Genomic DNA, 27,389 nt, shown 5'->3' on the forward strand with positions numbered 1-27,389 from the left:
CATTGTGACAACTTTAAAAGAGCTTCATTTTTTTCTTATTTGAGATGAGTGAATGTTTGCACACAGGAAACATAAGCCTGCAAGCGATCAATACAATATTTGAATTACAGTCGATTGCAACATTTTCCAAGGATGACATTGCTTCTCTCATTTCAATGACTACTGCAATTAATTTAAGCCCATAATATATTTTATGTTTTTTACAATAAAGTGCAGTATATGTCAAATACCCTTTTCACTACAATGTGAGACTTAATGCTTGGGAGTTAGAAGTCTTCCAGCAGCTAGCAATATTATTAAGGTATATAAATTAAAGTGAATGACGCAACATGCATTTAACATTTATGTTTAATCCATTGCTAGGATTATTACAAAAATGCTATATTATATTAGTTATATTGTTATATTGTCTTGAAAGTACAGTCGGCAGTCTGAAGAAGATGGGCCCTGATGTGAAAACATGCATGATAAAAATGCAGGTCATATGTTGTTACTCGCTACGTTCAATATGGGGCTTTTTTCACAGAAGGAGAAAAATAATCATTCAACACCATCGCTATCTAGTTATTGATATAACTGTAGAAAGGGGAAACATTAGTTACTTTTACCAAGATAACCTTTAGCAAAAAACTACGTATTATTACGTATTACATTGTGCACATCAGTCCTGGGTCAAATACATAATTATTTTGGATTCAAATATCTTTCTGTGCTCAATTGATCTTGCCTGGTGCAATTGATCCAACCAGAAGGGAGCAGAAGGCAGAGCTGCACTTTCTGAGAGTATTTATGTTCCAATACACCAACAAGCTCAGTAAAACAAATAAAAGTATTTGAATGCAAAACAATAAGGTCTGGTGTACATATAGAAATGAATGTAAAGTATGAGTTGCATGTTTGTTGCTGGATGTAAAACTCGGACAGGAACCACCTCTTCCGAGCTGATCTTTTGGGAGCTAAACACGTTTGTATAACATTTTCATAAAGTGTACATTTCACTGGGGTACAGAAAATCATCAAGAAAACACATTTTGGAAATGTTCAAATTCACCCAAAAAAAATCAGGAAAACATTTGGAATATTCTTGTGTTCATTTACCCAGCATCGTTACATTTCATTTCAAGAAAATGTTTCTTTAATCCTCCCAATTTGACCCCATTTTGCGTTTGACATGTCTTAAAAATCAGTTAACCTTGTTTCATATTGATGCTGTACGATTTTTCTAATTTTCTAATCTGGTGGGATTAAATGGTAAACATGCTATAAATATACTGCTATGCTAAATCCTGTACCAACTTTGCATAAAAATGTGGGTTTCTTTCGACCCTGAACTGTATAAAATGTCAGAAAATATACAGCCATTTTTATCTACAAAATATACAATGATTTTCTTGGGAATGATACTGGTGGCACTTTCACTTACTGTACCTTAGGTTCTAAAATGATTGTTTCTCACAGATTTTTCATATTTATGGATAAAAGCCTTGTAATTTGGGAGACAATAAAATGGCTACAACCAAAGTGTCAAAATATTTCAATTACAATAATTGTGTGTTTATTTAAACTGGTGGGCTCAATTAGACTCCATATAAAAACATGCAAGTGGTCATAAAAGCTTAGCATAATCGGAGGGTTAAAAGAAAAGGATCAAACTCTTTCCTTCCATTCATGCACATGTAAACAAGAGGTCCACAGAAGCTCCAGGAGATGAACATTATCTGCAGAGACACATTTGATGGGTTCAGTAACAACACTGTTCACTGGGACCAAACTTCAGAATAAATATCTGAAAACCAGACAATACTTCCATCCCAAATCAGTCCCCGAACATAATGGAATACTATGCATATTCCAGGATTTCCAGGACAGCTCACAGATTTGCATGTTTTCCAGCACTGGTCTGGAAAATGTAAATGAAGAAATGAAGTGCCCTGTGATCCTTTCAGCATCCTCAGTGTTACTGTAGAAGACTGCTGTTACACTCCTCTGTGTACTAAGCTAGGCTAACTCAGTGTTACTGTAGAAGACTGCTGTTACACTCCACTGTGTACTAAGCTAGGCTAACTCAGTGTTACTGTAGAAGACTGCTGTTACACTCCACTGTGTACTAAGCTAGGCTAACTCAGTGTTACTGTAGAAGACTGCTGTTACACTCCACTGTGTACTAAGCTAGGCTAACTCAGTGTTACTGTAGAAGACTGCTGTTACACTCCACTGTGTACTAAGCTAGGCTAACTCAGTGTTACTGTAGAAGACTGCTGTTACACTCCATTGTGTACTAAGCTAGGCTAACTCAGTTTTGGCTTCCTTATTCTCTTCCACTGTGTCTGCCAAGTCAAATACTTTGCAACACTTTTACATTGTATTAGTATTATATATGCACAGTATAGACCGCATCGTGATGCTCATTTAAAAATATCTCACTGTATTTATATTTTCCTTACTCTCTCTGCCTCTCTTCCTACATTTTATATATTCATAAGACAGGCATGTATACATGTGGGAGTCTTTATGAATGTGTGTGCATGGTGTGCGTGTATGTGTGTCTGTATATATGCGTGTACTGTATGTGTTTGTGTGTGTGGGGGGGTGGGGGGTTGGGGGGGGCTTGCTGTGAGCTGTGAGTTATTAATACCATACTGTTTCACTTCTTTTACAACCTCCCAGATAGAGCGAATCCAAGCCATGAGACTGGTAAATATCATCTATTACTCATGTTACTTACCAGTACATTTGTAGCACACATGCATTTATAGCGCTTCGTCACTGAATAACAATTAGATGGCTGAGTGTTCAGCAAGCAACTGATGGAATTTTACAGAAAACAGACACTGCGGTTGTACTTGGAATTTGTGATTCTATGTTTACTATAGACCTGCTTCCAAATATCAGGCGCAAAACAGAAACATCGTCTTTAGAAGTTAAGGGTTTACTTGAAGATAAACGCGGAGTCGTCAGTGGGTTTTCATCTAGGCACATATTTTCAAACGAAGCACTAAAACTGTGTTTTAAAAATGTAAGTATTGCTATTTAAATCATTTTATTTTGTTTGAAAACATTGCAGTTTGCCTTTAAACCAGCAACAAGTCCCTTGAGAACTTCATATTACTTCAAAATGGCCAGAAAAAAGAGATATCTGTGAAATCTGTTTTCTTACCTGATATTGGGCTGTTGGTGTAAAGTTCAAACCTAAGTTCCCGCTTAGCTTAATTAAAAACAGATATACACATAAGCACTCCGTGGAGAAATATTCCTTATCTTAACTTTTCTTCAAGCTTTAAAATTTTAATAAACGTTACCAAATGATGGTGATGTAGTCTACTGAATGGTCAATTTTGATCCTTCTTTAACTTGGCTCACATCGTTTATTACAATCACGTAAGAACCCACAAAAAGCGCTCGCTAGAGCGGAGGCAGTGCGTAAATCTATAGGTTTAAATCGCAGCTGGTTGCTGTCTATCCTGTCACCAGAGCCACCAAGGTGTTGGCGAGTTTAAGCACGAGGATATTGCAAAGGGTTATTAGATTCATAAGTCACCGAAGTGGTGGGCGATATACTGAGCACAGCAGAAGTTCTCATATGATGACTTCAAACAAGACACATTACCTACCAGCATCTGTTGGAGTGAGTGGATTTTAAGACACTTCTATCTCCAGGACTGCTTAGGGGAAAATGGTGAGTATCTTGGGAACAAAGCAAGAATAACTAACAAAAATGATCACGATTAAAAACAAGAATGAAAATACATTTTTTTGGACGGTGGACTATAACCTTTTCGAGCTCTTTAAGGTCTGCGTTTAGTGTGGGAAATAATGTTGCCATGTAAAACTTTACATTTGAGCATTTTGGATCAAAATTAAGCGGTGAATAGAATACAGGTACATTCATGGATCTGAAGGAACGTTGTAATTGTGATAAGGTTCTTCGGGGTGCATTGAGTATTGTGTTTCTGTGAGGTTTATGTCATATACTGAATATTTTTTCAAGTGCGATGCCAATGAAATGCAACATGTGTAGACATGTTGGTCTCTGCCCTAAATGACTCTAACAGCGCAACAAAACAGAATAGCAGTGGAACTGTTTCGGTGTTATTTAGGAGCTGTGGCGCCTTAGTGGATGTCCCATTTAGAGGAATATGACGGCCTTTTTAGTAAATGTTGCCTTTGTTAGGAAACGGTCCGGCCAACATGTGATCAAATATTAACAGGACGGGCTTGGCAAGGAAATATTCACGTGACAAGGCGTGGGGAAGCAATAGAGTAAAGCAATATCAAGTGGCACTTAACGAAAGTATAGATTTTTTTGCCCCCCTGTAACCCTAGCTGTGGTATGTTTTCAGCACGCTGGACAGAGGCATCGGAGTCGTTGAACGCAGCGGACTAAATCGCCAAGTGGACATCAACTTTTAAGTCTTGCAGTTCTTTGCCAAAGCTAGGGATTTTTTTAATTTTTAATTTTTTGGCTCTTTTTGGTAAGCACTTTCTGTGGAAGCCCGGTGATGTAAAAAGACTAAGAATAAGAATAGAGAACAAAGCCTGGTTGCTTTGCACGTGGAGTTTTGTCGCCGCTTAGAGCATGTGAAAGTTGAAATCTTAGAGGCACTGTGCGTTGTGCGTTCTTTGTAAGCTCCACTTGATATACAGCGTTAACTTTGGGAAATGCAAGTGTTGGTCTTGGAGATCTAACCACTGATAGTGGTTGTCAGCTGTTAAAAAGGTAAGACAATTCAATATTTTAATCAATCGCTGCCGCTGTTTCAGACATTCATCATGTCTTCCTTATCATGGTTTTGGCTGTGTATTTTTAGTATTCTCACAGTATGCTAGTTTGATTTCTGCTTTTTAAAATGCCATCCTGCTTTTAAGAATAGGTAAACGAGCCATGCACTATATGGCCACTGCAAGTAAGCGAGATAAGAAGACTACGTGAATTCTAAAACAAATCGTAAACTTGACATTTGTTTTCTGCATCTATATAACTAGGCCCGCAATAGTACGGTTTTATATTAGTCATCAGAATAGATCGGTTACTTGGCCTAACTATAAGAAGTATTTAAATGCCTGTAAAGTTATATTGTATTTATAGATCTGTAGGCTGTGATTCATTATGCAAACAATTAGCCCATAATACGGAGAATACATTTGTTCGTGTATGTAATATTTCGCTATTCAGATGGAACGCGTTCATTCATCGTGTCTAGTGGGTTAACTGCGAAAGGGATTCCTGTAGCCTGGTTGTAAATGGAACTTTCGTATGCGCAATAGCAATTCCTCTTCCCTGGCAGCATAATATGGTGCACGTCTTTAATAAAATATAAGCCTTAGCAACACAAGCTACAGCCCCTGCTACTTCGTGCGGCACATAGTGAGCATAAAGAAAAGGTGGAAACTTAAATATATTTCGAATTAAATGAATCATGGATTTCAGCAGTAAATTCATCCATGTCTATCTATCTATCTATCTATCTATCTATCTATCTATCTATCTATCTATCCAGCTATCTATCTATCTATCTATCTATCTATCTATCTATCTATCTATCTATCTATCTATCTATCTATCTATCTATCTATCTATCTATCTGTCTGTCTGTCTGTCTGTCTGTCTGCCTGCCTGTCTATTTATATATCAATCTTTGCATTGTATTGTCGACATTACTTAAACTTAAAATATTCCATTCCATAATCGCTGCATCGATCCGCTGTGTGTTAAGTGATGCAAACACTCAAATCTGTTTAACCGTGGCTGTGGCGTCTCCCCACCCTCTGTCATCCCGTTGATGTCTCTCTTGTGTTTTACTACGGGCGCTTCTGGGTTTCATTCATACTGCGCTTTTACTCGAGCGCTGGTATCACCTGCTCCGCTTCTTTGTCCCCGTGCTGTGCTACACACGAAAAAAAAACTCGCAGGGCACTTCCAGTGAAATGCATGCCCCAGAACAACATTTCACACTGTAATAGCCTATATATTGCCTATATGACCCACACAATTATTGCGGAAAAACTACTTGTTCTCCCACAGCCTATTTGGACATATGGGTAAAGGTAGATAGGCGTGGCCAGACACTGACAGCTCTATGGCGGGGTTAGATGGAGGCTGCGATAAGAATGCAGGATAAGGCATAGGCTCAGAACAGATGGGCATTGGAGATGGAGAACCGGGTGTGCAAGCAAAACAAGCAAAACAGGCAAATGCTAAATTCGGCCGCATTTTGATAAGACCCCATGATTATTTTCTGACTTCAAAGCCGGCAGAAATCCGCCTTGGAAGTCTGGAAGAAACGGTGGATATTGCCGGTGTCCGCTTTTCCTTTGTGTTCCGCGTCTGCTACAAGAATCTGATTTCAGGGCAAACTGATTAAATGTCAAACATACAGCTGCAAGAAAACCCCAAGATATCAACGCCTACAGGCACTCGGCAATGTTTTAATCCAGAACCTGTCGTGCGGAATTCATTTCAGGCTGCTCTTTGCTCATTATTTAAAATAAACTTGCCGATTCATTAAGTTCGATTTCATTAAGTTCGACTCGTTTTACGAGTTCTTAATGATTACTTATTTGGATTTTAATAAAAATTGTTAAGTATTTAAATAACGTCTTCGGAAGAACAACTGTAATAATGGTAATAATAGGCAATATTTATCTTTACATTTTGGGGTCGTGAGAACTGATCAGACAAATAATAGTATTAACTAACCAAAACTATCTCTCATTTCATTTTAAGAGGTTTATGGCAGATCTGTGTAAACTTGGAATCATGTGTAAAAATCTTGCACGTCGTTGTTAATTGCACGTCTACGCTATTATCCACATTAGTAATGTAGTCGTTTTTTATTTTCCCTTTTTTTGCCTGGGATATCATATTTTGTCACAGGAGAGTCAGAGCGAGACGTGGGTTGATGGTGTGGGTGTGGGCGTGTGGGGGGAGGGGAGAACGGGGGCGGGTGGGGGGAGGGGGGGTAGGGGGGTGGCACGACACACTTTGTATGTATGAAGGGTTTTTTATAGAACTTTCTGCAATGTACGTCATCGGATCAGTCCATAAATGGGGTTGTGTTATCTTACCGAGAATCTCCCTCGCCGCCCCCCCCTTCCCCACTCTTAGCGCTGCAGAGTTGGGGTGGGCGTCAATAACAAATCTGAAAATGGTAGGTTTCATTCCAGATAACATGATATGTTATATTGATATAGAAATGTACAGTTAATACGTTTTTTTTATTCTTGAGGAATTATTCAGGAGGTGGAAAATGATGAAAATCATTAAACAATCGCTCCGTTTACCGGTCAAGTCTTTAGCTTTCTTTCATGAAGTTTTGAAAGAGGTTGACTTATCGTTACGTATTTCAGTTGCAGTCGCATTTTATTATCCGCAATGGTGTGCAGTATGATTTAAGTCATAATTCACCAAACTCCCGTGGGAAATGTGGATGTCTGTACTATCGCTACTGTCATGCAGCCTACGTGTGTGTTTTCCATAAAATATTCGTGATAGTGGCAATATCCTTTGGTTGCGTAAATTGAAAGTACTTAATTGTTCAGCCTATTAATAACCAACAGCAATAATGGTGATACTGAAATTATAAAAAATATCTAGAAGTGTAACCAGTATAAATGGATCACGAATCATTTTCATCTGGTTTATATTTCCGATTTAGAAAAATCCAGTGAGTCTTTTAAAACGCGCAGAAATTAATGAACTAACGTAGATCTACCGGTAAAAGAGGCGATAAGTTTATTATATAGAATTTTCAAGAAACGCGATTTGCTGTTGGGATGCGGGCAGTTTGAGATTTCTCACAACATAGCAACTTGATTGAATATCATTATGACTCACTCTCTCTTTGTTGAAGTATGTACATAGAATTACTCGGGGACGCAGTAGCAGGTAACAAATGATGCCAGACCGGAAAGTGCGACACTGTTCGTTGTTGTTTTTCGCTTTACATGTATGTACTGGTTTATAAATTGCTAATCAAATTATTGGAATATGTTGAAAATGCTGTGTGAATTGTTTGTGTTTGTTTGTGTATGTGTCTGTAAGTGTGTGTGTGTGTGTGTGTGTGTGTGTGTGCGCGCGCGCGCGTGTGTCTGCCTGTGTGTGCATGCGTGCGTGCGCGTGTACCGGTTGTGTGTGCATGCCTTCATCTGTCTGCATATCTCACTCTCACCCACTACCTTTGACCCTCACGGTCTGGGCAGGGTCTCCGGAGGAGGTGTAATGCTCAGCTCAGCTTTGTTAGCTGTCCGCCCACTTGCAGGTGTTTTGCATAGCATATAAAAACAAGCAGTGTTCTCAGAAATGTGGGAAAACCACCGGTCCCCACATCCTGAATGACGAAGAGTTTGCAGAACCAAGCATCTCTGGCGGTGCTTGGCAACAAGAGCTCTGCCAAGACTCCTTTCAGTCCTTTTGCATGACACTTTGGTATGTATGTGCAACCTTGTGTCCTAAGTGTGTCCTAAGTGTGTTTGTCAGCACATGGAATGTTTGTATTATTTCTGCCTGTGGGTTTTCTAAAGATAGTTCATCCTTAACCCATCATTGTACATAGAGTATTGTTCTTACTATATACACTGCAAATAATGCAGGGGAAATGCATCAATATTTGCCAATACATTCAGTGTATTATGTCCATATGCAATGTATTGCTCAACTAAACAAAATTATTTTTTGGATTTATAACAAGGTACACAGCCCTGTCAGTCTGGTTTTCTATATGGAGTCCACGTATGTGTATGTAAGCATGGTTCCGTCTTTTTGCTGGGTGTTTTTGCCTACGAGCTGATGGAAATTTACTGTTTTTACTGTCATCTTGATTGGTTGGTAGCACATTTTGATGAAATGAAAAATCAATGATTAAATCGTGGGAAAAGAGCAGGTTGTTCAAGGGTACTAGATCTTCATCATCAGCATAGCCAGCAATGGAGCAATGCTAGGTCTAATTAAGACATCTCTGTATGAGCTGTCCAGAGCAACTGAGAATGTGCTTAAACTACAATAACTCATAATATCCAGACCCCAGTGTACATGTTCTCTTGAATAAGCAACTTGGTCAACTTTGGCCTTTGCCAGTGGATGATGCACTTTAAGGCAGTCAATAAGCAGGGCTGTTACAAGACTAGGGTCTAGACCAACTGGTGAATGGAAGAAGAGAGCATGCGATTGTTGGACTTGTAGTGACAGGTGGTGACAGACAGAATACCCTGGACATGTTTGTGGTAATGGTTGTATTCTGTAACTGAACTTGATTAAGTGTGTTATTCTGAACTGTTTGTCAGGTCATCAATCCATTTGGCATTTGACCTAACATAAAAAAACCTTGATTCCTATTCAGGTATAGCATTTTACATTCTGAAGCAATGGGATTTGCTTTCAGCTGTATGTTTGAAGTATGCCTCTCATATATATATATGTATATATATATATATATATATATATATATATATATATATATATATATATATATATATATATATATATATATCCATGAATTTGTACTTTTCTCACTATTTGATTCATGAACATATGGTCTAGTGTTCTTCACTGGGCACCCACATCGTGTCACAGGCTTTGGCTAAAGGGTACTTTTCAGCCATCGAGTAGAAAGAATAATGCACATTGTTGGATAATGAGCTACCATTTCCATTTAGGCATGTTTACTAAAATTCTAATAATCATACACATGTAACATTCTTTATGCATCCTTAAAGGTGAGACGACTGATTTGAGGCATGGCTGTGAATTATGATTCAATTGCAGAGCATTCAGTGAAGGGACAGTGAGCAGTGAGCAGTGAGCAGTGAAGGGGCAGTGAGAGCAGTGAGAGCAGTGAGAGCAGTGAGCAGTGAGCAGTGAGCAGTGAGAGCAGTGAAGGGACAGTGAGAGCAGTGAGCAGTGAGCAGTGAGAGCAGTGAAGGGACAGTGAGAGCAGTGAGAGCAGTGAGAGCAGTGAAGGGACAGTGAGAGCAGTGAGAGCAGTGAGCAGTGAGCAGTGAGAGCAGTGAAGGGACAGTGAGAGCAGTGAGCAGTGAGCAGTGAAGGGACAGTGAGCAGTGAGAGCAGTGAGAGCAGTGAGAGCAGTGAAGGGACAGTGAGAGCAGTGAGTAGTGAGAGCAGTGAAGGGACAGTGAGCAGTGAGAGCAGTGAGAGCAGTGAAGGGACAGTGAGAGCAGTGAGCAGAGAGCAGTGAGAGCAGTGAAGGGACAGTGAGCAGTGAGAGCAGTGAGAGCAGTGTGAGCAGTGAAGGGACAGTGAGAGCAGTGAGAGCAGTGAAGGGGCAGTGAGAGCAGTGAAGGAGCAGTGAGCAGTGAGAGCAGTGAAGGAGCAGTGAGCAGTGAGCAGTGTGAGCAGTGAAGGAGCAGTGAAGGAGCAGTGAAGGAGCAGTGAGCAGTGAGAGCAGTGAAGGGACAGTGAGAGCAGTGAAGGAGCAGTGAGCATTGTGAGCAGTGAAGGAGCAGTGAGCAGTTAGCAGTAAGAGCAGTGAAGGGGTGTTAGAGCCGCTGCTCACTGTTCCAGAGACTTTTCAGCACACGAGACGGAAGTGCGATAATTTGCACCCGTTATTTTTTAATGGCAAGTATATGGCTCACGGATATGAATTTGACACAGGACCTACATTGTTATGAGTCACACAACTGCCTTCTGTGTGACTGCAGATGTTCAGAGGGCTGAGACTTGTTCAGAACTCTAACAATAGATGCGCTGCAGATTCCCAGAAGGCATGCAGATGGCAAGCATCATCTTCTCTGTGACCTCTGTTAATCCCCTCGTTCTCCCTCAATCAGATAATTTGCATGGAATGAACAACTCATATCTAGAATCAGCACTAAACCCTCACATCCGCCTTATAACCACCAATATCACCCCCCCCCCCCCCACCTCCACCATCATCACCACCACTACCACCATCACCAGTGGGGCGAGCGTCATGCATCCAGGATTGAACTTGGTTTATAAATACATAGACCCACTCACAGACTGTGAGGGAGATTCTCACAAGGCAAACATGACAAGAAGAGGGGGCATGCTTGGAACCTGGACGGCTGACAGATTTCTACATCACTGTATAAACCTGATATGGCATGCAGAGCCCAAGATCTAAGCAAAAAATACCAGCAGAAGACAACCGTGCAGGACAACCTCTAAAAATAGGACCATTCAGTAATCAGCCGTTATTAATGTTACACCAGCCACAGATTCAAATCAAATTGATAGACCTGAACTAATATGAAATCACTCATTGGAGGTAAAATGAAATGTTTAAATCACAGCACTGAAGAATAGGTTGGATGATTATTATTCCAATACGAACTGCAACAGTGCGGTACAGCAGAATGCCACCAGGTAATGCCACCAGGTGAGTGAGCAGAATGCCACCAGGTGAGTGCAGCTCACTGGCTGTATGGCCAGTGGCAGTGCCTTCCTGTCAGGCGTTCTTGGTGCCGTCCCTTTGAACAGCCTTGTGGTCGCATGAATAATGATTATGTAACGCTCAGATCTTTTAACTTCTGATGTTGCACTAGCACATTCTAAGCCACAGGAAGCTTCCATTTCACCTTTGCTCCGGGACATGTGTATTTTGGGTGATTTGAGAACTAAGAAGTGATCACAATCAGACAGCCAGTCTTTCGTACAGATGGGCCTTTAGCCCACTATGCCAAAAGATCCTGATCTGGAGTACATTAGCTGACTTCAGCACTCAGGCACAGACTAAAATAGCCATCCTATACATAAATGAACACTTTTACAGCTGAGTGTTATCAGATCTCAGACATCAGGACTCCGCGAGACTCACTACCGGCACTGATGTCCTCAGTGACGTGGGTGCCAGATCGGACATGGCCACTACCCGTCTGATGGAGAGCTTTAAAATACAGATCAACCCCAAGGTAATCCACCAGCGATGGGGAATTTGAGAGTTTCTGGTGAAACGGAGGAAGACAGCGATGAAATCTGTCAGCTGGTCTGGTGCTAATGCAGGCCGGGGCTGGTCATCAGCGCAGGGGTGGCTCCCCCTCCTCTCGCTGGGCTGGTCACTGAGCAGAGCGCCTGGAGGAAGGGGCAGCTCCAGGCTTTGATAAATGTCATTGTCGTTTGTGCGAGGGAGACGCGCGACTACAGTAGATCTGAACGCCAGCCAGATGACACACTCATAAAAGAATGCTCGTGATCCTAGCAATTACGTGCCGCCGTTTCCAAGTTCTCTGGAATCTCATTTGTCTTGTGTCTACAGAGGATGTACAGGAAGTGATGCGGAATTGGTAAGACCAGAACTCATAGGGCTGCCGGAGACACTCATTTGCATGTTCATGGATAATTTATGAGAAGCCTAGATTAGGAAACTGCAGAAATGATACAGGATATTAAAACAAGTAGACCACACCCATTCACAGAGAGTTACACATTCCCATCTGGTCACGGCGGGTGATAGGAATGTTTTAAGGTTTCAGCTGAAGTTCTATAATATGTCAATAGATAATGAGGCAAGATATTATTTGTTTCATACAAATGTCAATGTTTATTTAATAATTTATCAGATGTACGCAGCGATAGAGGCATGCAAATATCAATATTCCACATCCCATATAAATTTTATGTATACATTTGAGATAATTTGTCTTCAAAGTATAGTCAGATGCTGTCATATAAAAGTATCATTCATGTGTACATAAACTTATAACTAGCAAAAATACAGATTAGAGCACATCCAAATCTAATAAAGCATAAGCCTGAGATAGGATACATCCACCAGTTGGCATTGCCAGTCTTAAGTAGCTATATAATTTGCTCGCATCAGAAATCATGTCAATTTCGATTTTAAACAGTTAAAGCTAAATCAAGTTATTAAGTAAAGTTCATCAGGCATGTAATCCTTTTAATGGTTGGCTGCTACATGCCCTCAAATATTTGAATATATATTTAATTATGTCAACTTAAAACATGCGAGTAGTTATAAGCAAACATTAGCATCACATTGAGTGCTGAAGTCACTGCTTGCTATGCATTATTGATTGTAATATAAATGCTATATATGGTATATTTACGTACTTCATATAAAATGTTATGAATAATTTAGTGCATACTAATTTGCTAAAAATCTTCATAAACACAAACATAAACACAGATCTAGTATCCGCCCCACAGTATCTGCATGCCTTTCACAACAAGTTTGTCCTTCTGACCAGCATGCAGCTCATTTTAAATCTCCAATTTTGTTAATTTCTTAATGGGGTGCAAAATGATATATTTCTGAATTACCTGGCTGGGACAGCAGAGTGTGTTGTCTGCAGGTTTCTGGGAGTCATGTCGTTCAGTATTTGCTGATCCAGAGTCTCCCCTCCCCTCCTGTGATCCTGTGGGAGAGCTGCTTTCATTTCAGCACATCCCATGGCTGGGTCTGACTCACTGAGCAGGTGTGAGCAGAGGCACCATCAAGCTGAGATCAGCCCAGTCCAGCCTCTCCACTTCATTAGCTCTGCAAAAGAAAAATTATAATAGCTACAACAAATACGGCACAATAAATCTTTAATTACGGGGGTTCTGAGATTGGAACTGAGCCAGATTACTACATTAGCCCCTCCCCCTCCCAACCAAACCCCTCCCCTCCCCATCTGCATTGCTGACAACATGGAAGCACAATCATGAGCACAATCATGAGCACAATCATGAGTGTCATTGCCACCATTGGAGATTACGCTGTCCAGCTAAATTGAGCATGAGCTACAGGCTGTTTTTTTGTGAATGGGCACCAGATGGGGATTGCCTACACTCATCTACCCCATAAAAGCATATATATAGCTAATGTTGGTTTCTAAAATGTCAACATATGTAAGTATTGTGGCAAGGTATTTTGGGTAATCTGCCCAACAGAAATGTAATTATTTGATAATTATATATTATCTTCCTTATTTAAACAAATTAAACTGAAATAAAATAATTTGACGATGAAGCTTTGATGGGCGAAACGGAATCTTAGGAAGGTCATTAAAAAGCCATGAAGCCCACCTTTAATATGCTTCACACTTCAACACTTCAAATGGCAGCAGCCATTCTGTAAATATGAATCAATCTTTGATTGTTTCCACTTTCAACCTTCTTTAAGCATCACAGTTCTGAAAAATCATCCCATTGGGGATATAATTATATAGTTTGGTTCCAGTTAAATTGGGCTGTACTCTATCATATTCTACAGCTATTCTAGCACCTGAGGCAGAAGTTAAACCTGGAGGCAGGGCTGTGCACAGCACAGTTAAAGCTCATTCTTAAAACACAGCTGAATCTTACAGACCTGGACATACAGGAGCACTGGAGGAGCTGAAGCTAAGCCTCTGTGGTGGGTTCACTGCTGGTTTAAACCAGGAGTGGATAAATCTGTGCTTCCTGTAGTCTTTATTCAATTAGATGCACTGGAAATTATACAACCACCTTGGATTGGATGTTAATTTATCCTGCCCAGTTTCTTTATTAGGGGTCAATTCCCAAAGGAGCCTTCTCTTCTTGTAATTGCTCAGATCATTTCCTGCTCATATTTTAGTGCAATTTACTCATAAACTAATCCTTAAAAGGGAATAAAACTATGATATATAACAGCAATCCCAGATTCCTAACCAAAATGGAAAAAAAGTCAAAATTCTTAATATAACATTGTGGCATTTTGGAATACATACTAGTATAGAATGAGATATATGTGCATTTTAGCATGCGATTTGGCTACGCAGTTGGTTTAGATTGTAAAATGCCCCACACTTCTAATCTGCCTGTTCCAAACCCTGGCCTGAAACCGTAGATATGTCACATGCTTTCAAATGAATGTCAACATGATCACACCGAGCTGCACGTCTGGCTGAATGAAGTGTAACTGTTTTTACAACAATATTATTCCTTTATGATTAACTTATTCAGCAACATAATTTCTATAAATGTTTATAGTAAATCAATTATGGGGCACGGTCAAACCTTTAGATCATTCAGAAGAGTTAAACAGTAGAGTGAAGAAAGTTTTTTCTTGCCAAGTTCTTCCGAAAAAGAACTCGTTAAAACAGCTGAGCTCAATTTTCAAGAATTTTATAATCCTGATTATCCAAATGTGCTGCCATTGGCCAAAGCAAAGATAACTTCACCCACTGGATAACTTTGCCAATCGGAGATTTGGCTGTTTTTGGTTCACTTTACAGTGTGGGTATGAACAGTATGGGTATGAACAGTGTGGGGTATTTGGCTGTTTTTGGGTATGAACTTGAAACTGTGAAATGGGAAAATAAGCCACTGTCTTCAAGTGATATTTTAGGTTTTGCCATTGTTCCATTGTTTATCACGGCAAAATAATGAAGACGAGAAAGTTCTAGATTCTGGAACCTTACAGGCACTGGCTGTGCGAAGTCAGAGCCCCCAGTTGCACAGGAATATGTTTTGTTAAATCAATATGAACTGCTTGTGAAATTACGCATACTATATGTGCACGGTGCCTTCCAAATACATTAAAACTGAACGTTAACATTTCGCTTTTGTTTCAAATTAACCGGTGTTCATTTGAAATGTTATGGCTCCAGGAGAGTGAGGAACGATGTTGGGCTGCGGCGGAGCAGTTCCACAATTCTTTGGAACCAGCCAGGAGCTGGAATCACGTGAAAACCACGGTGGATCGGCAGTCAAAAAAACACGGAGCACTGTCATGCTTAGATCCAATGTCAGCGTCTGCTTTACAAACTTGCGTGTGCGGTGTTTTCCCTTTTGTAAATTGCCTGATTTTGTTCGGTCTTTTGCATCTCTGGCCAAGAGGCCAGTTGTGATACATTAAGCTACTTCTCTCGACGATTCAATGTGCTTGTGGTCAGTCAGCCAGTGGCGGAGTCACATGCTGCAACGTCATGATGTAGTTAGTTACTGTAGTTGCGAGGAATGAAACCTTCATTCAAAGCTACCGAAGTCTCTCAACGCGCAATACCGTATGTGCTAGCATCCAATCTTCTTGTCTCTACCGATCTCCAATGGAACCGCTCAGTCATGGGAGTCCATTACCTCAACCATGCAATTTCCACCATCAATAATTTAATCTATTTGCTCCAAAGCTGAAAAGACAACTTCAAATTCCCGGAGAGGAGAAGGAAAATATAGCTTTAAAATTACATAGGGAGTATTCCAAATCCTTCCAAATGAAACTGTCCTTTTGATGGTCTCCTTTACGACTAGGCAGTAAAAGGTAGGTTTACACTTCTTTGTTTAAAGACTTTATGGGGTTTTTTTTTTTCAGCACTCGTAGGGGGAAAGTCTACAAAAGTAATCAAGTGCGGGATCCTACAAATTCAGCCCCTAGCCTACGTTGCTTGCTTGAAAGGCGGTAGTGTAATCCTATCGCCTAGTTCATTAATAAGAAACGGTGTTATTATCTTGATTGAATTTCTAATAGGGAACGAGAAGGGAGAGGGGTCATCGTTTTTTTGTGTTTTCTAATTCAAAGCAGTGTTTTCTAAATTGGCACTTTCTGACCCATTTTCTAAATTGTGGGAAGAACAATTTTGTAAACAGTGAATGTTCATGTAGAAAAAAAAGAATGGAGTATCTCATGTTGTATTGGAGTATCTTTATTGTGTTATAGGCGACATAGTTATTTGTTTACATAAATGTGTTTATGGGAAAAGACATGACAGGTGAAATACATCACATCAATAATAACTCATTTTAAGAGCTCCCTCGTTTCCTCTTACAGTTGTCATGATGGAAGGAATAAGCTGTAGTTGCAATACTGTTATTAAATGTGTTTTTGGGTATATTGACAGTACTGGGTTTCCAGCCTAATGTGAGAACAGTCAAAATACCAAGTGATTTTAGAATAGGTCTTAAAACAGACAGGCTGCTTGGCAAATACAAAGTTTGATGCGCTCATTAAGACTTTATAAGAAACTTGAGACCTTATGCTTAGGTTTACCCTGGTGTAAAGGCTAGCTCTCCCTCAAACCGGTTAACCTCACAAGTCGAGGATGAATTTACGGATTAAAAACGTTCCACAATTGGTGCCTTCGTGCAGCTAGAGGAAATTACTTGAAATGCCTTGGAAGAAATAATATTTTATGCTTTAAAACAAGGATCAAGGTGTGATCTGCTGATCTTGCTGCCACTTACCAAGTAAAGCTGAACAAGGTTAGATATTTTTCCGCAATACATTTCATGCCATACAACTTAAGCTCTGTCGCTCGAGAAAGCGATTGCTCTGTGATGGTTATAGACTACGTATCTGCTGAACTTTCCCTAAGAACGAAGATCATTCAAGATTACTCTGAAAGTTTGATAGATTTAGACTATGTCAAATCAACGTTAGAACAATATGTACCGTTAAAGCTCTCTAGCATTTATTTCGCTAGAAAACAGTGTACAGTTAATCACTTTATGTTTGAAATATTGTATATTGTGTATCTTAGTTCGTTGACGTGAGAGGCTAAACTTGATGCGCTCTGCCTGTCTGTCTGTCTGTCTATTCAGATTGTATTACCGTTCTTGGGATTTCAGATATATCAGTGGACAAATGCACCATCTAGCGTTCATATTAGGGAAGTACTTGTATGACTCATTCTGATGAAAGTATCGTTAAATCCTAGCACTGGAAGATGTTATTCCACTTGACTGCTTGGCTATTTAAAAAGAGAATCTCAAGAATTTCAAATATTTAGGCAATGTTGGCATATTGGCCTACATAACGACTTTAGTGAAATGCAGGAACGCCGGTTGTTTATTAATACTGTCTATTCATATATCACAGTAACGCAACACAAATTGTTGATGTTCCCTATAATTCTTTACATGTAGACAATGCGGAAGCAATGTATCCCAGCGAGAAAAGGCATGTAATGTGCAGATTCTCTCCGTGTAACCCTTAACTAAACTGTGGTTTCGGACGTAAAATTAGACAATAATGGAAATATCACATCCTGTTCTCATTAACGGGAGAATTGAAACCTATACATTAATAATCAGAACATAAGTAGTTAATCTGTGGAGTGCCTTCCTCTTTACTGCATCCACTGAGCGCTGACAGATTAAGTGGTGTGTTCTGGCTACAGTGCGCACAATTTACAGTAAACGTAATTAAATCTGTAACTGCCGGATTTGATTGAGGTTTACAATTGTTTTTACAACAGTACCGAGCTGTAATTGACTGCGCAGACGTGCTGGGTGGAATGTTCATAGAGAATGTTTCGCGTGTTTGTGTGAGCACTTTCTTGGAAAAATGCCTTTACTTAATTTTCCTAAAAAAGCTATTGTGCCTAATGGATTCAGACAAGGCTTGATATAAGGCAGAATCTGGACTGTGAAGAGCAAAATTAAATAAATGGAAAAAATTAAAATATATAAAGTTTTCCAGCTAGGTTGCCAGCTATGTGTCATTGCATCATAGCTCATCACTTCATTAGATTGACTGTTAACAAGATATGCAATCCTCTAAATGACAGTAGAATCTGACAACAATGCATTTAAGTATTCCCATTTTTCTATTTAAGGGATTTCTGTGGAGGTGATGATGTTTCATCCCTGACAGTGGGATATATACGAGCTGTTCTGAAAGTGCTTGGGTTTCTATGAAGCACATTTTGTACCAAATAGAAACCAAAGTGGGATAGATCGACTAAAAGAACAGGCACTATGCCAGATATGGAAACATTCTAATTGCTCATGGCTAATATTTCACACGGATTAATTCAACCCATAATGTGGAATTTTGAGGATATACCAGTAAAAATCTTAATTAATTATTCTCACAGGAGTCCAGACTGGTTGGCTGGTTATAGCATAAAGTATTTATCTTGGATTTATTCTTTGATTGGCCTTGGTTTGTGCATGTTGTCTAAACATCAACTGTTTACCAGGCAGACAGTGACAGCAGCTCAGTGTATATCACACTCTTTGTTTGTGGTGAGGTTCATGGCCTTTGCCTCTGCTGTGACTGAAATAAAACACCTCTCTAAATGGCTTAAAATATCAATACCAGGGTCTTAAGTAGCATGTCTCAGATGTAATTGTGTTTTTTGGCAAATTGGCTTTTTAGTGATTTCTAGGTTAGGAGCCTTTAGGAAAGTCCATGTTTTGAACAGGAAGGATTGAGAATAAGTCATATGGAGTTTCAGTATGGAATCACATGGGTCTGTCGTTATTCATTCTTTCATTTTTCAGTTGATTTTGATATTATAAACATTTACTTAATTACTCTACCACCTTTTTATGTTACACGTTGAGGAAACAATAACTCACAAGTCTTGTTGAAGTTTGATCTTGTTGTTTTTGCTCAATAGGCTCCAGCAGACGGGGTCCCTGAGTGTTTGGTAGCTGGATCGACTCCAGTGGAGCTCCAGAACGTTCTGTGTGCGATATGCCTGGACAATAAAGCACCTGGCACAGTTAAGCCACTAATGACGGGTGGGGTCTAAATCCCAAAAACAGTGCTGTACAAATTTGGCAATAAACTATTATACATCAGATCCCTATCTTTGACAAGGCTACATATGGGAGAACATTAAATTGGATTCAATGTACAGTGGCATCAAATAATAATTATATATAATACTATCTTAATGAGAATAAATAATACTACTCACATATACCGCCCCGCTTATGTGTAATGGAGGGAAGAAAAAGGCCAAGAATACACTTTCAACATCCATAACGCATTTTTATTGCAGGCCCAACCTGTTTTTGTCTGCGTCAAGTCCTTTTAAAGATGACAAGGAACAGGAATGCACTCAAGCATACCATTTAAGACATGTAGCTCTTAAGGGGTCAGCCCGTGAATGTCTGCATTGGCAAGAGGGGAAACAGAAGTCTTATTTAACCGCACTCCAGCTGGCAACAGTGTCTGCACCAGCATGGAATGTAAACAACTGGAGTGTCATATCCAGACGTTTACAACAGTGTAACCGTACCTAAGGCAGGATGGAGGGCCCGGGTTCTCTTCGATGGGATCAGAAGTATAAGGTAATGATAATAGATATTTGTCGTTGATGCATGGCCCATCGTGCCCATGTCTGAAGGGCGTGTAGGCCGCGGTCGCTCCCGCTGCGTTCGCTTCAGAACAGAAAAGGGTCTGCTGTGATCCTCGCACTGCGTTGGATGAGTGGAGGATTTGCCTCAGATTTGGTTTTGGCAAAAGACCGCAGAGAACACAGGAGAGGAAAACCCACTCTCCCGGCTGCTCTCAGAACAGTACCCTGAGCAGCTGCTGTCTCTCAGAGCTGCTGCTGTCTCTCAGAGCTGCTGCTGTCTCTCAGAGCTGCTGCTGTCTCTCAGAGCTGCTGCTGTCTCTCAGAGCTGCTGCTGTCTCTCAGAGCTGCTGCTGTCTCTCAGAGCTGCTGCTGTCTCTCAGAGCTGCTGCTGTCTCTCAGAGCTGCTGCTGTCTCTCAGAGCTGCTGCTGTCTCTCAGAGCTGCTGCTGTCTCTCAGAGCTGCTGCTGTCTCTCAGAGCTGCTGCTGTCTCTCAGAGCTGCTGCTCTCCATTCCTCTGTCTCCAGCCCCACTCAGCGCAACAGGTCTGTGTGCCAGGGCCGCCATCGCAGTGCGCTCACCATGCACTTCTGAATGCAGATGCATTCACTGTATGAGAGTATTTTATATATGACCTCATTGGCCTTAATACACACATTCCTGAAAGACTGGCAAGAAGCTATCAATTGGTGTTGAATCATGACAGTGAATAGAAATGAATGTAACTCACTCAGTGTGTAACTTCAGGCTCCTGAACTGCATGTGGTACACACTGCAGCAAAAATAAACCTCTCCAATATCTTCATTAAACTGCACACATTTTGCACAAAGATTGGAGTCCCACTCGCTAGTGCCAAATCCATAAGGAGCTAAACTTAAATACATCAAAGAAACCACGGTGTTGTTATACAAATAACTTTATGCAACAAATAATCATTGGTTCACTTAAATGGGCACTTAAAGTGATAACTTGTGTGACTGCCAGTGTAATACAACTGTCTGTGTAATTTCCTGCGCTAATCCAATGCATCTGTACACAGAATTTACAGTGTTTGCACAATAAGGGATTATTATATGCATAGTTGACAAAGATATGAAAACCAAAGAAGCAGAATAATTTGCACAGCCATTTATGGATATAGTAAATAGTCGTATAGTATGCTTGATTTAAAAATGTAGCTTTTAAAAATGTAGCTTTAAAATGTTTCAGCTTATTGTTCTGTATAATTTTATATACTGAGATATTAATAAACATACAGACATTATGTTAAATACTCCTTTCTCTCTCTACCCTTTCATTCACACACAGATACGTATATAATTGTACACATTTACCAGGAAAGCGTTATTGTGCCTTTGAAATCCAATTCAGAGCTGAAGATGCACTTATTTTTAATATATTAAATGAGAGGAAATTCAGTCGCTGTGGGAGATTGTTTTCCTTTGTTCTGAATTAGATTGGAGGCTGCGATTATTCCGAGCAGTCCCACAGCAATAAAATGATTCATTGGTTTGATTGTTGTTTAACAGGATGCTGATTGGGAGTATGAGCCATATTGATTCTCCTGATGGAAACCGGAAATTGCCGAGTTAGAAAAAAAAGAAGTCGTTCCCGTAGAGAAAAAGCTCAGAGGAACGGAGAGAAATTGTGCAGCGCTGAGTAACAGCAATTCCCTTTCTGTCTTCACCAAGAGACCTGGGGCTGTGACGTCCGTCCTCTGGCTTGTGTTTGTTGTGAAATGGTGCCTCATCCCTGCTGCTCTCACTGTGGCTTGGCCCTCAAAGTCTGTCAGGAGAGAAAAAAGAAAAAGAAAACGGTGGCTATCTCTGCCTAAACATTAAGGGAACGTCAACGATTCAAGCCCCGGCAGTGTCTGAGCCAGCGCCCTCTAGTGACGGATGCTGTGTACTGCGTCCTGCTCCTCTCCATTTAAAGAGACATGTCTCATGCATCTGCGCTGTCTTTCCAAACAAATGAGATATGCTGCAGAGTTTTCCGTGTGAATAAAACTTTTACTGCGGTTCAGTTGGTTTGTGTATCTTGAAAAATTATTCTTGCCGTTTTATAGAAATTCCCTGCCAGTATGCCCAATATGACTTATATGTTTATCTAGTATGATGAAATAGAATAAATAGCATTTTGAAAAGCTAATGCGCTGCCGTTATTTATATATTAGTACAGATACCGCACTGCAAGGTTGAAAAGGAGTTAAAGTGTGCGTCTCTGCGTGTTTAAATGCATGTGTGTACGCCCGTACGTGTGTGTTTGGAAAGGCATGTCATTGAGCGGGATGCAGACGGCTCGGCAGCTCATTAAGGGGAAGGATGGAATAGTCTGAATTGAGACTATGGGACTCCCAACCCGCCTATTTATAGCCAGAGTATCTCCATGGTAGTCCTTGCAGCACCGGCAAATCATAACTACAGCCCCTGACACCAATTAAGAATGAAACAAATGCTTTTAAATGGGCGTTTTCTTTCCTCGCCTTTCCGTGATGTTCCTGCGCTGCCTTTCCGTGTTCCGTGCTGCCCGTTCATACTCAATGCATTCGGGTTCAGCCAGGTGGAGGACCTGCCAGAACTACACCATCCCGGCTATTTTTAAATGGCTCCACTAAAAACGAGAGCGGGAGCGGTGTGAGCTTCTGAGATGTCCACAAATTCACCAGAATTTCAGAATTTTTGTGACTCAGAGGACTGTGCAAGGTAAGAAACAGTTTCTGTGTCTGCTTAAGGTTGCGCGTGGGGAACGAGCATATTTATACCCTGTTCAAGACTTCACTTCTGCAACAGGAAGTCATATTACATCGAAGTCATATTACGTGGTAAAACACGTTTAATTATGAAGTATAAGTATATTATAGAAGTATAGTTATGAGTGTAGTGCACATATTACAGTATGGGATATTTTGATGTTGTTATTTTTATATAATATAAAAATTAGATTATATGTTACGATGTACTTTTTTAAATCAGAGTTATGCCTTTATAATATTTGCATAATATTTGTTATAATATTGGTTTCCCAATATTTGTGTCAGTTGCCACAATATACTAGCAACAAGATAAAAATGTATCAGTACATTGTGAGTGTGACAAACTGGAAAAGCCACCTTTAGGCTGATAAATCATGTGGAAAAACATTATAATGCAGAAGAAACAATTATTGAACATCAACAACTGTGGCTGATATTGTGGCCCAAAGTGCAAAGCAGATGATTGCATGTCAACTGATGCAGACGTATCAGGTATCACATTCATTCACTGGTTTAATCCTGAAAGTTATTGCAGAAAGCAAATAAGCTTTTATCAAGTGATTTTAACCAACCAATATTTAGGGAAAAAAATTATTTACTTAGCACACACCATTAGTATCAGTGTTCACATGCAATATAAAGTACCAAGTGACCCATTTAAATAATTTGTTTTTGCTGAATCAATTGGTGTGGAATTACTTGGCCCAAGGGCACGGCATTGGTCTTGTACCAGGAACTTGAACCCATAATTCTCAGGCGTAGAGTCCTGAATTATATCTGATCCACTGTATAAAATTTTGGACACTACAATAAGTTAACAAATTGGGTTGCACTTATGCATTTAGAAAACTGTGTGCTTCATGTACCGTGCTGGAGACACATTAACACAAGAAATACCTTTTTTCATGCCTTGGGCTGCCAAGGTGCTCGTCCAGCATTGCAGCATTCGTTTCTGCATGTGACCCAATTTAGCAGAGCATCTGAAACCAACTATTTTCTTGAAACAGTGGACACAACTGAATCAATTTGAACATTTTGATTTGTAAATGACAGCAGTTTTGTTATATAGGCTAAGGGGAGAAATGTGAGAAGGCAGAGGCTACTACAGGCATGCAGAGAAAGCACTCGGCTGCTGAACAGTTTGTTGGTGGAGAGCGACACGTTCACACAGGGGCACCAGGACCTGCCTGTAGGCTGAAAATGGAACAAACTGCCTATATTTCTTTATGGATTTTTTTATTTATTTCAAAAAGTTATTTTGAGCTGAAACATTGAGGAAAAGACATGGAAGGTGGAGCATATTGAATTTACAGTGTTGGAGTAATCTTAAAGTCCAAATTCCAGATTCCATGGGCCTTTCTAGTGTTAAAGAGCAACTCTAGAGCAACTGACTCAAGGGCACGACCAAATCAGGTCTGTTCCCATTCTGTGTGTGAAACATTAGACAGCAAAGTCAAATGCAATCTAATATGAATTTATTCAATGTATCATTCATTGATTCAAAAACTGACTGTTTAATGACACGAGGTGTTTCAAGTGTAACATAGGCGTGAAATAATACCCATTCTGTGAAACGTTATATCTATAATCGTATAATTAAGTTATTTAACACCAGACCAGGAATAACAGGATCAAAGTGATGCTTTGGTCAGGACAGTGTGAATTTCTATACCTGGCCAGGTTAATTTTGAGTTAGCTATGAAGCAAGTTTAAGATCTTGGATATATGCTTGTGATAATGAGCCTGGATCAAATTTGGCCTGAATTAATGAAGTCAAGCACATTGTAGATATTCTTTATATGGAAAGATAAAGTTAGTTTTTACCTTTTCAGAAAAAAAAAAAAAACATTATGTCAATCTCCAGTTTGGAACCTGACGAAATTATAATAATGGTTGATAATAAGGATCATTCTTCATTGCTACTCTCTTGAAGCAACCATTTTGTCTTTTTCTTTTCAACATGTTTTTCTTTTTTGCTAATGCCAAAGAAATAGACCATTTCAGAAGTGTTACAGGTGAAAAGAAGGCTTTTAAGCGTTGCTTGTTGGCCACACCTTGCACAGGTTGCCTGGAGAGAACGTTAATCCCTCCCTCGTGCGTAAATCAGACCGAGTTCTACGAGCACAGCGGTGTGGCCAATGGGATGTGAGGGGGGGTGAATGTTAATGAGGAGGCGGGGCTGTGTTGGACTGGCGGGTCAATGGCCTAGTTTGAGCTGCAGGGGGGACTGCCACACACATCCTCTAATGAAGCCTCAGGTGCTTCTGTATTTAGCTTCTTGTGGGGAAGTGACAGACATGCTGCATGACTAATGACATCCCAAAGGTAGCTCTGAGAAAACAGCTCAGAGACCTGATCCAGGAACAGTGCGATGGCAGGACTGTGCGTCCTTATGAAACAGTGTAACCTGATCCAGGAACAGTGAGATGGCAGAACTGTGCATTCATATGAAACAGTGTAACCTGATCCAGGAACAGTGAGATGGCAGAACTGTGCGTCCGTATGAAACAGTGTAACCTGATCCAGGAACAGTGCGATGGCAGGACTGTGCGTCCGTATGAAACAGTGTAACCTGATCCAGGAACAGTGCGATGGCAGGACTGTGCGTCCGTATGAAACAGTGTAACCTGATCCAGGAACAGTGTAACCTGATCCAGGAACAGTGCGATGGCAGGACTGTGCGTCCGTATGAAACAGTGTAACCTGATCCAGGAACAGTGCGATGGCAGGACTGTGCGTCCTTATGAAACAGTGAAAGGAACAAAGCTGTCGCAGAGCTTGTGCCAGACACGGTCCGCTGAATTCCAGACCTCCTTATTTGACGTTGCGGCTCTTAAATGAATTCTAACGGTTCCTCTTTTCTCTCCCTTCCCCTCTGCTCAGTTCCACCAGGTGAGAAGAGTGATGACCATCCTGTTCCTGACTATGGTAATTTCGTACTTCAGTTGCATGAAAGCTGCTCCCATGCGCGATGCGGGCGGGATGCGGGGGCACCGGGCGGAGGGCTACCTGGGCGCCACGGCGGCGCAGACCCACGGGACTCTGGAGAGCGGGGGCGGGGCGCAGCGCCGGGGGCTGGCCTCCCTGTCGGACACGTTCGAGCAGGTGATCGAGGAGCTGCTGGAGGTGGAGGGCGAGGCGCAGCTGGCCGGCAGCGGGCCCGGAGACCAGAGCCAGGGGGACGTCGTGGCCGAGTCCAAAGACGTGGACCTGTACGCGTCGCGCGTGATGATCAGCAACCAAGTGCCTTTGGAGCCCCCACTTCTCTTTCTCTTGGAGGAATACAAAAACTACCTGGATGCGGCGAACATGTCCATGAGGGTGCGGCGGCACTCCGACCCGTCGCGGCGCGGGGAGCTGAGCGTGTGCGACAGTATTAGCCAGTGGGTCACGGCCGTGGATAAAAAGACGGCTATAGACATGTCTGGGCAGACTGTCACGGTTCTGGAGAAAGTCCCGGTGCCCAATGGCCAACTGAAGCAATACTTTTATGAGACCAAATGCAACCCCATGGGATACACAAAAGATGGCTGCCGGGGAATAGACAAGCGTCACTACAACTCGCAATGTCGGACAACCCAGTCGTTTGTGCGGGCACTCACCATGGATAGCAAAAAGAAGATCGGTTGGAGATTTATAAGGATAGACACTTCCTGTGTATGCACATTGACCATTAAAAGGGGAAGATAGTGAATGAAATGTATAGATTTTATTGAGAGTAAGAAAAAAAGAAAAGAGAAAATATCTATTTGTATATATACTTAACAGGGTAAATTATTCCGTCAAATGAAAAATTTTATGGACTGCATGTAAAAAAGATGAAGTTTATACAGTAAAAGTGATACTACAGTCTATTTATTGAACATATTCATGACCTTGTAAACAATTAAAAAAAGATCTAATCAGTCATTTGCGCACAACTTAAATTACTATATTACATTCCTCAAGACATTGTGGTTCGTTTACGTTGCCAAGAATTTGAGAAAAAAGGAAATGGAAGGTGAGGAAATAAAAAAACCTGCATGCTGCTTCAGTGGTGAATGAGAAACTGTCCACTTTGGGAAAAAAAGGATACAGTTCTGACCAAAACATTCCGTTTACATTTTCAACAGGTCTTTCCTCCTCTTAGTACTTATCTGTTTACTGCTCTAAACTTCTCAAGGTAATGTCGGAATTACATACTATGTCAAGGTGCTGTTGTCAAAGCTTTGCTGTTTATTTTTTTATCCCCACAAGTTGAAAAAAAAGATAAAGATATAAAATTGAATCATTGACATATGTTCTGGATTAATATAATTCATTTTGTATGTTGTGAAGTTGTTTGCAATATTAAATTGAAATATTTGAAGAAATAAAATGACTATAGGCAACTGAAAACAAACCAATAAAGTTTCAGCTCTCCCTTTCCAGGTATATGTTTAGCAAACGGAACCAGTAGAGGTGCACTCTGCTGTGTTTTCTCCTGGCTCGTTATGTGCTAATACAAATGGTGGGCAAAGAGTCCCACTCCATTAGCGTGTCCCATTAGCGTGTTCCATTAGCGTGTCCTATTGTAAGGGTCTCAAGATAACCTTGAAAGCGGCAAAAACAAGAATTTGCCTCTATTAATAGACAAATAAGTATATAAACGGAATCACTTCCCATCTTTTCAATCTTATTCACATCTTA

The 27,389-nt window shown here is 40.6% G+C and overlaps 1 protein-coding gene across 7 annotated transcripts; it reads left to right on the forward strand.

Annotated features, from left to right (window-relative positions):
* Positions 1-2,815: 2,815 nt before the first annotated feature.
* bdnf (brain-derived neurotrophic factor) lies at positions 2,816-27,110 on the forward strand. Of its 7 annotated transcripts, none has more exons than XM_061246509.1 (2): positions 2,816-3,016; positions 25,605-27,110. In XM_061246509.1, the coding sequence occupies exons 1-2, from the start codon at positions 2,861-2,863 to the stop codon at positions 26,409-26,411; spliced, it is 963 nt and encodes a 320-aa protein (XP_061102493.1). In that variant the 5' UTR covers positions 2,816-2,860; the 3' UTR covers positions 26,412-27,110. The 7 variants fall into 7 exon arrangements, with proteins under 7 accessions (XP_061102493.1, XP_061102494.1, XP_061102496.1 ...); XM_061246510.1 differs by lacking the exon at positions 2,816-3,016 and adding an exon at positions 3,457-3,676; XM_061246512.1 differs by lacking the exon at positions 2,816-3,016 and adding an exon at positions 4,339-4,717.
* Positions 27,111-27,389: the final 279 nt, after the last annotated feature.

This window comes from Conger conger, chromosome 6, assembly GCF_963514075.1.
Source record: "Conger conger chromosome 6, fConCon1.1, whole genome shotgun sequence".
Lineage (NCBI taxonomy): Eukaryota > Metazoa > Chordata > Actinopteri > Anguilliformes > Congridae > Conger > Conger conger.

Bases quoted from the DNA above. Each gene is read 5' to 3' on its own strand.
- bdnf (XM_061246509.1), top strand. From the start codon at position 2,861: ATGTTTACTATAGACCTGCTTCCAAATATCAGGCGCAAAACAGAAACA. The intron at 3,017-25,604 runs GTAAGTATTGCT...CCCTCTGCTCAG, and splicing joins TAAAACTGTGTTTTAAAAAT to TTCCACCAGGTGAGAAGAGT.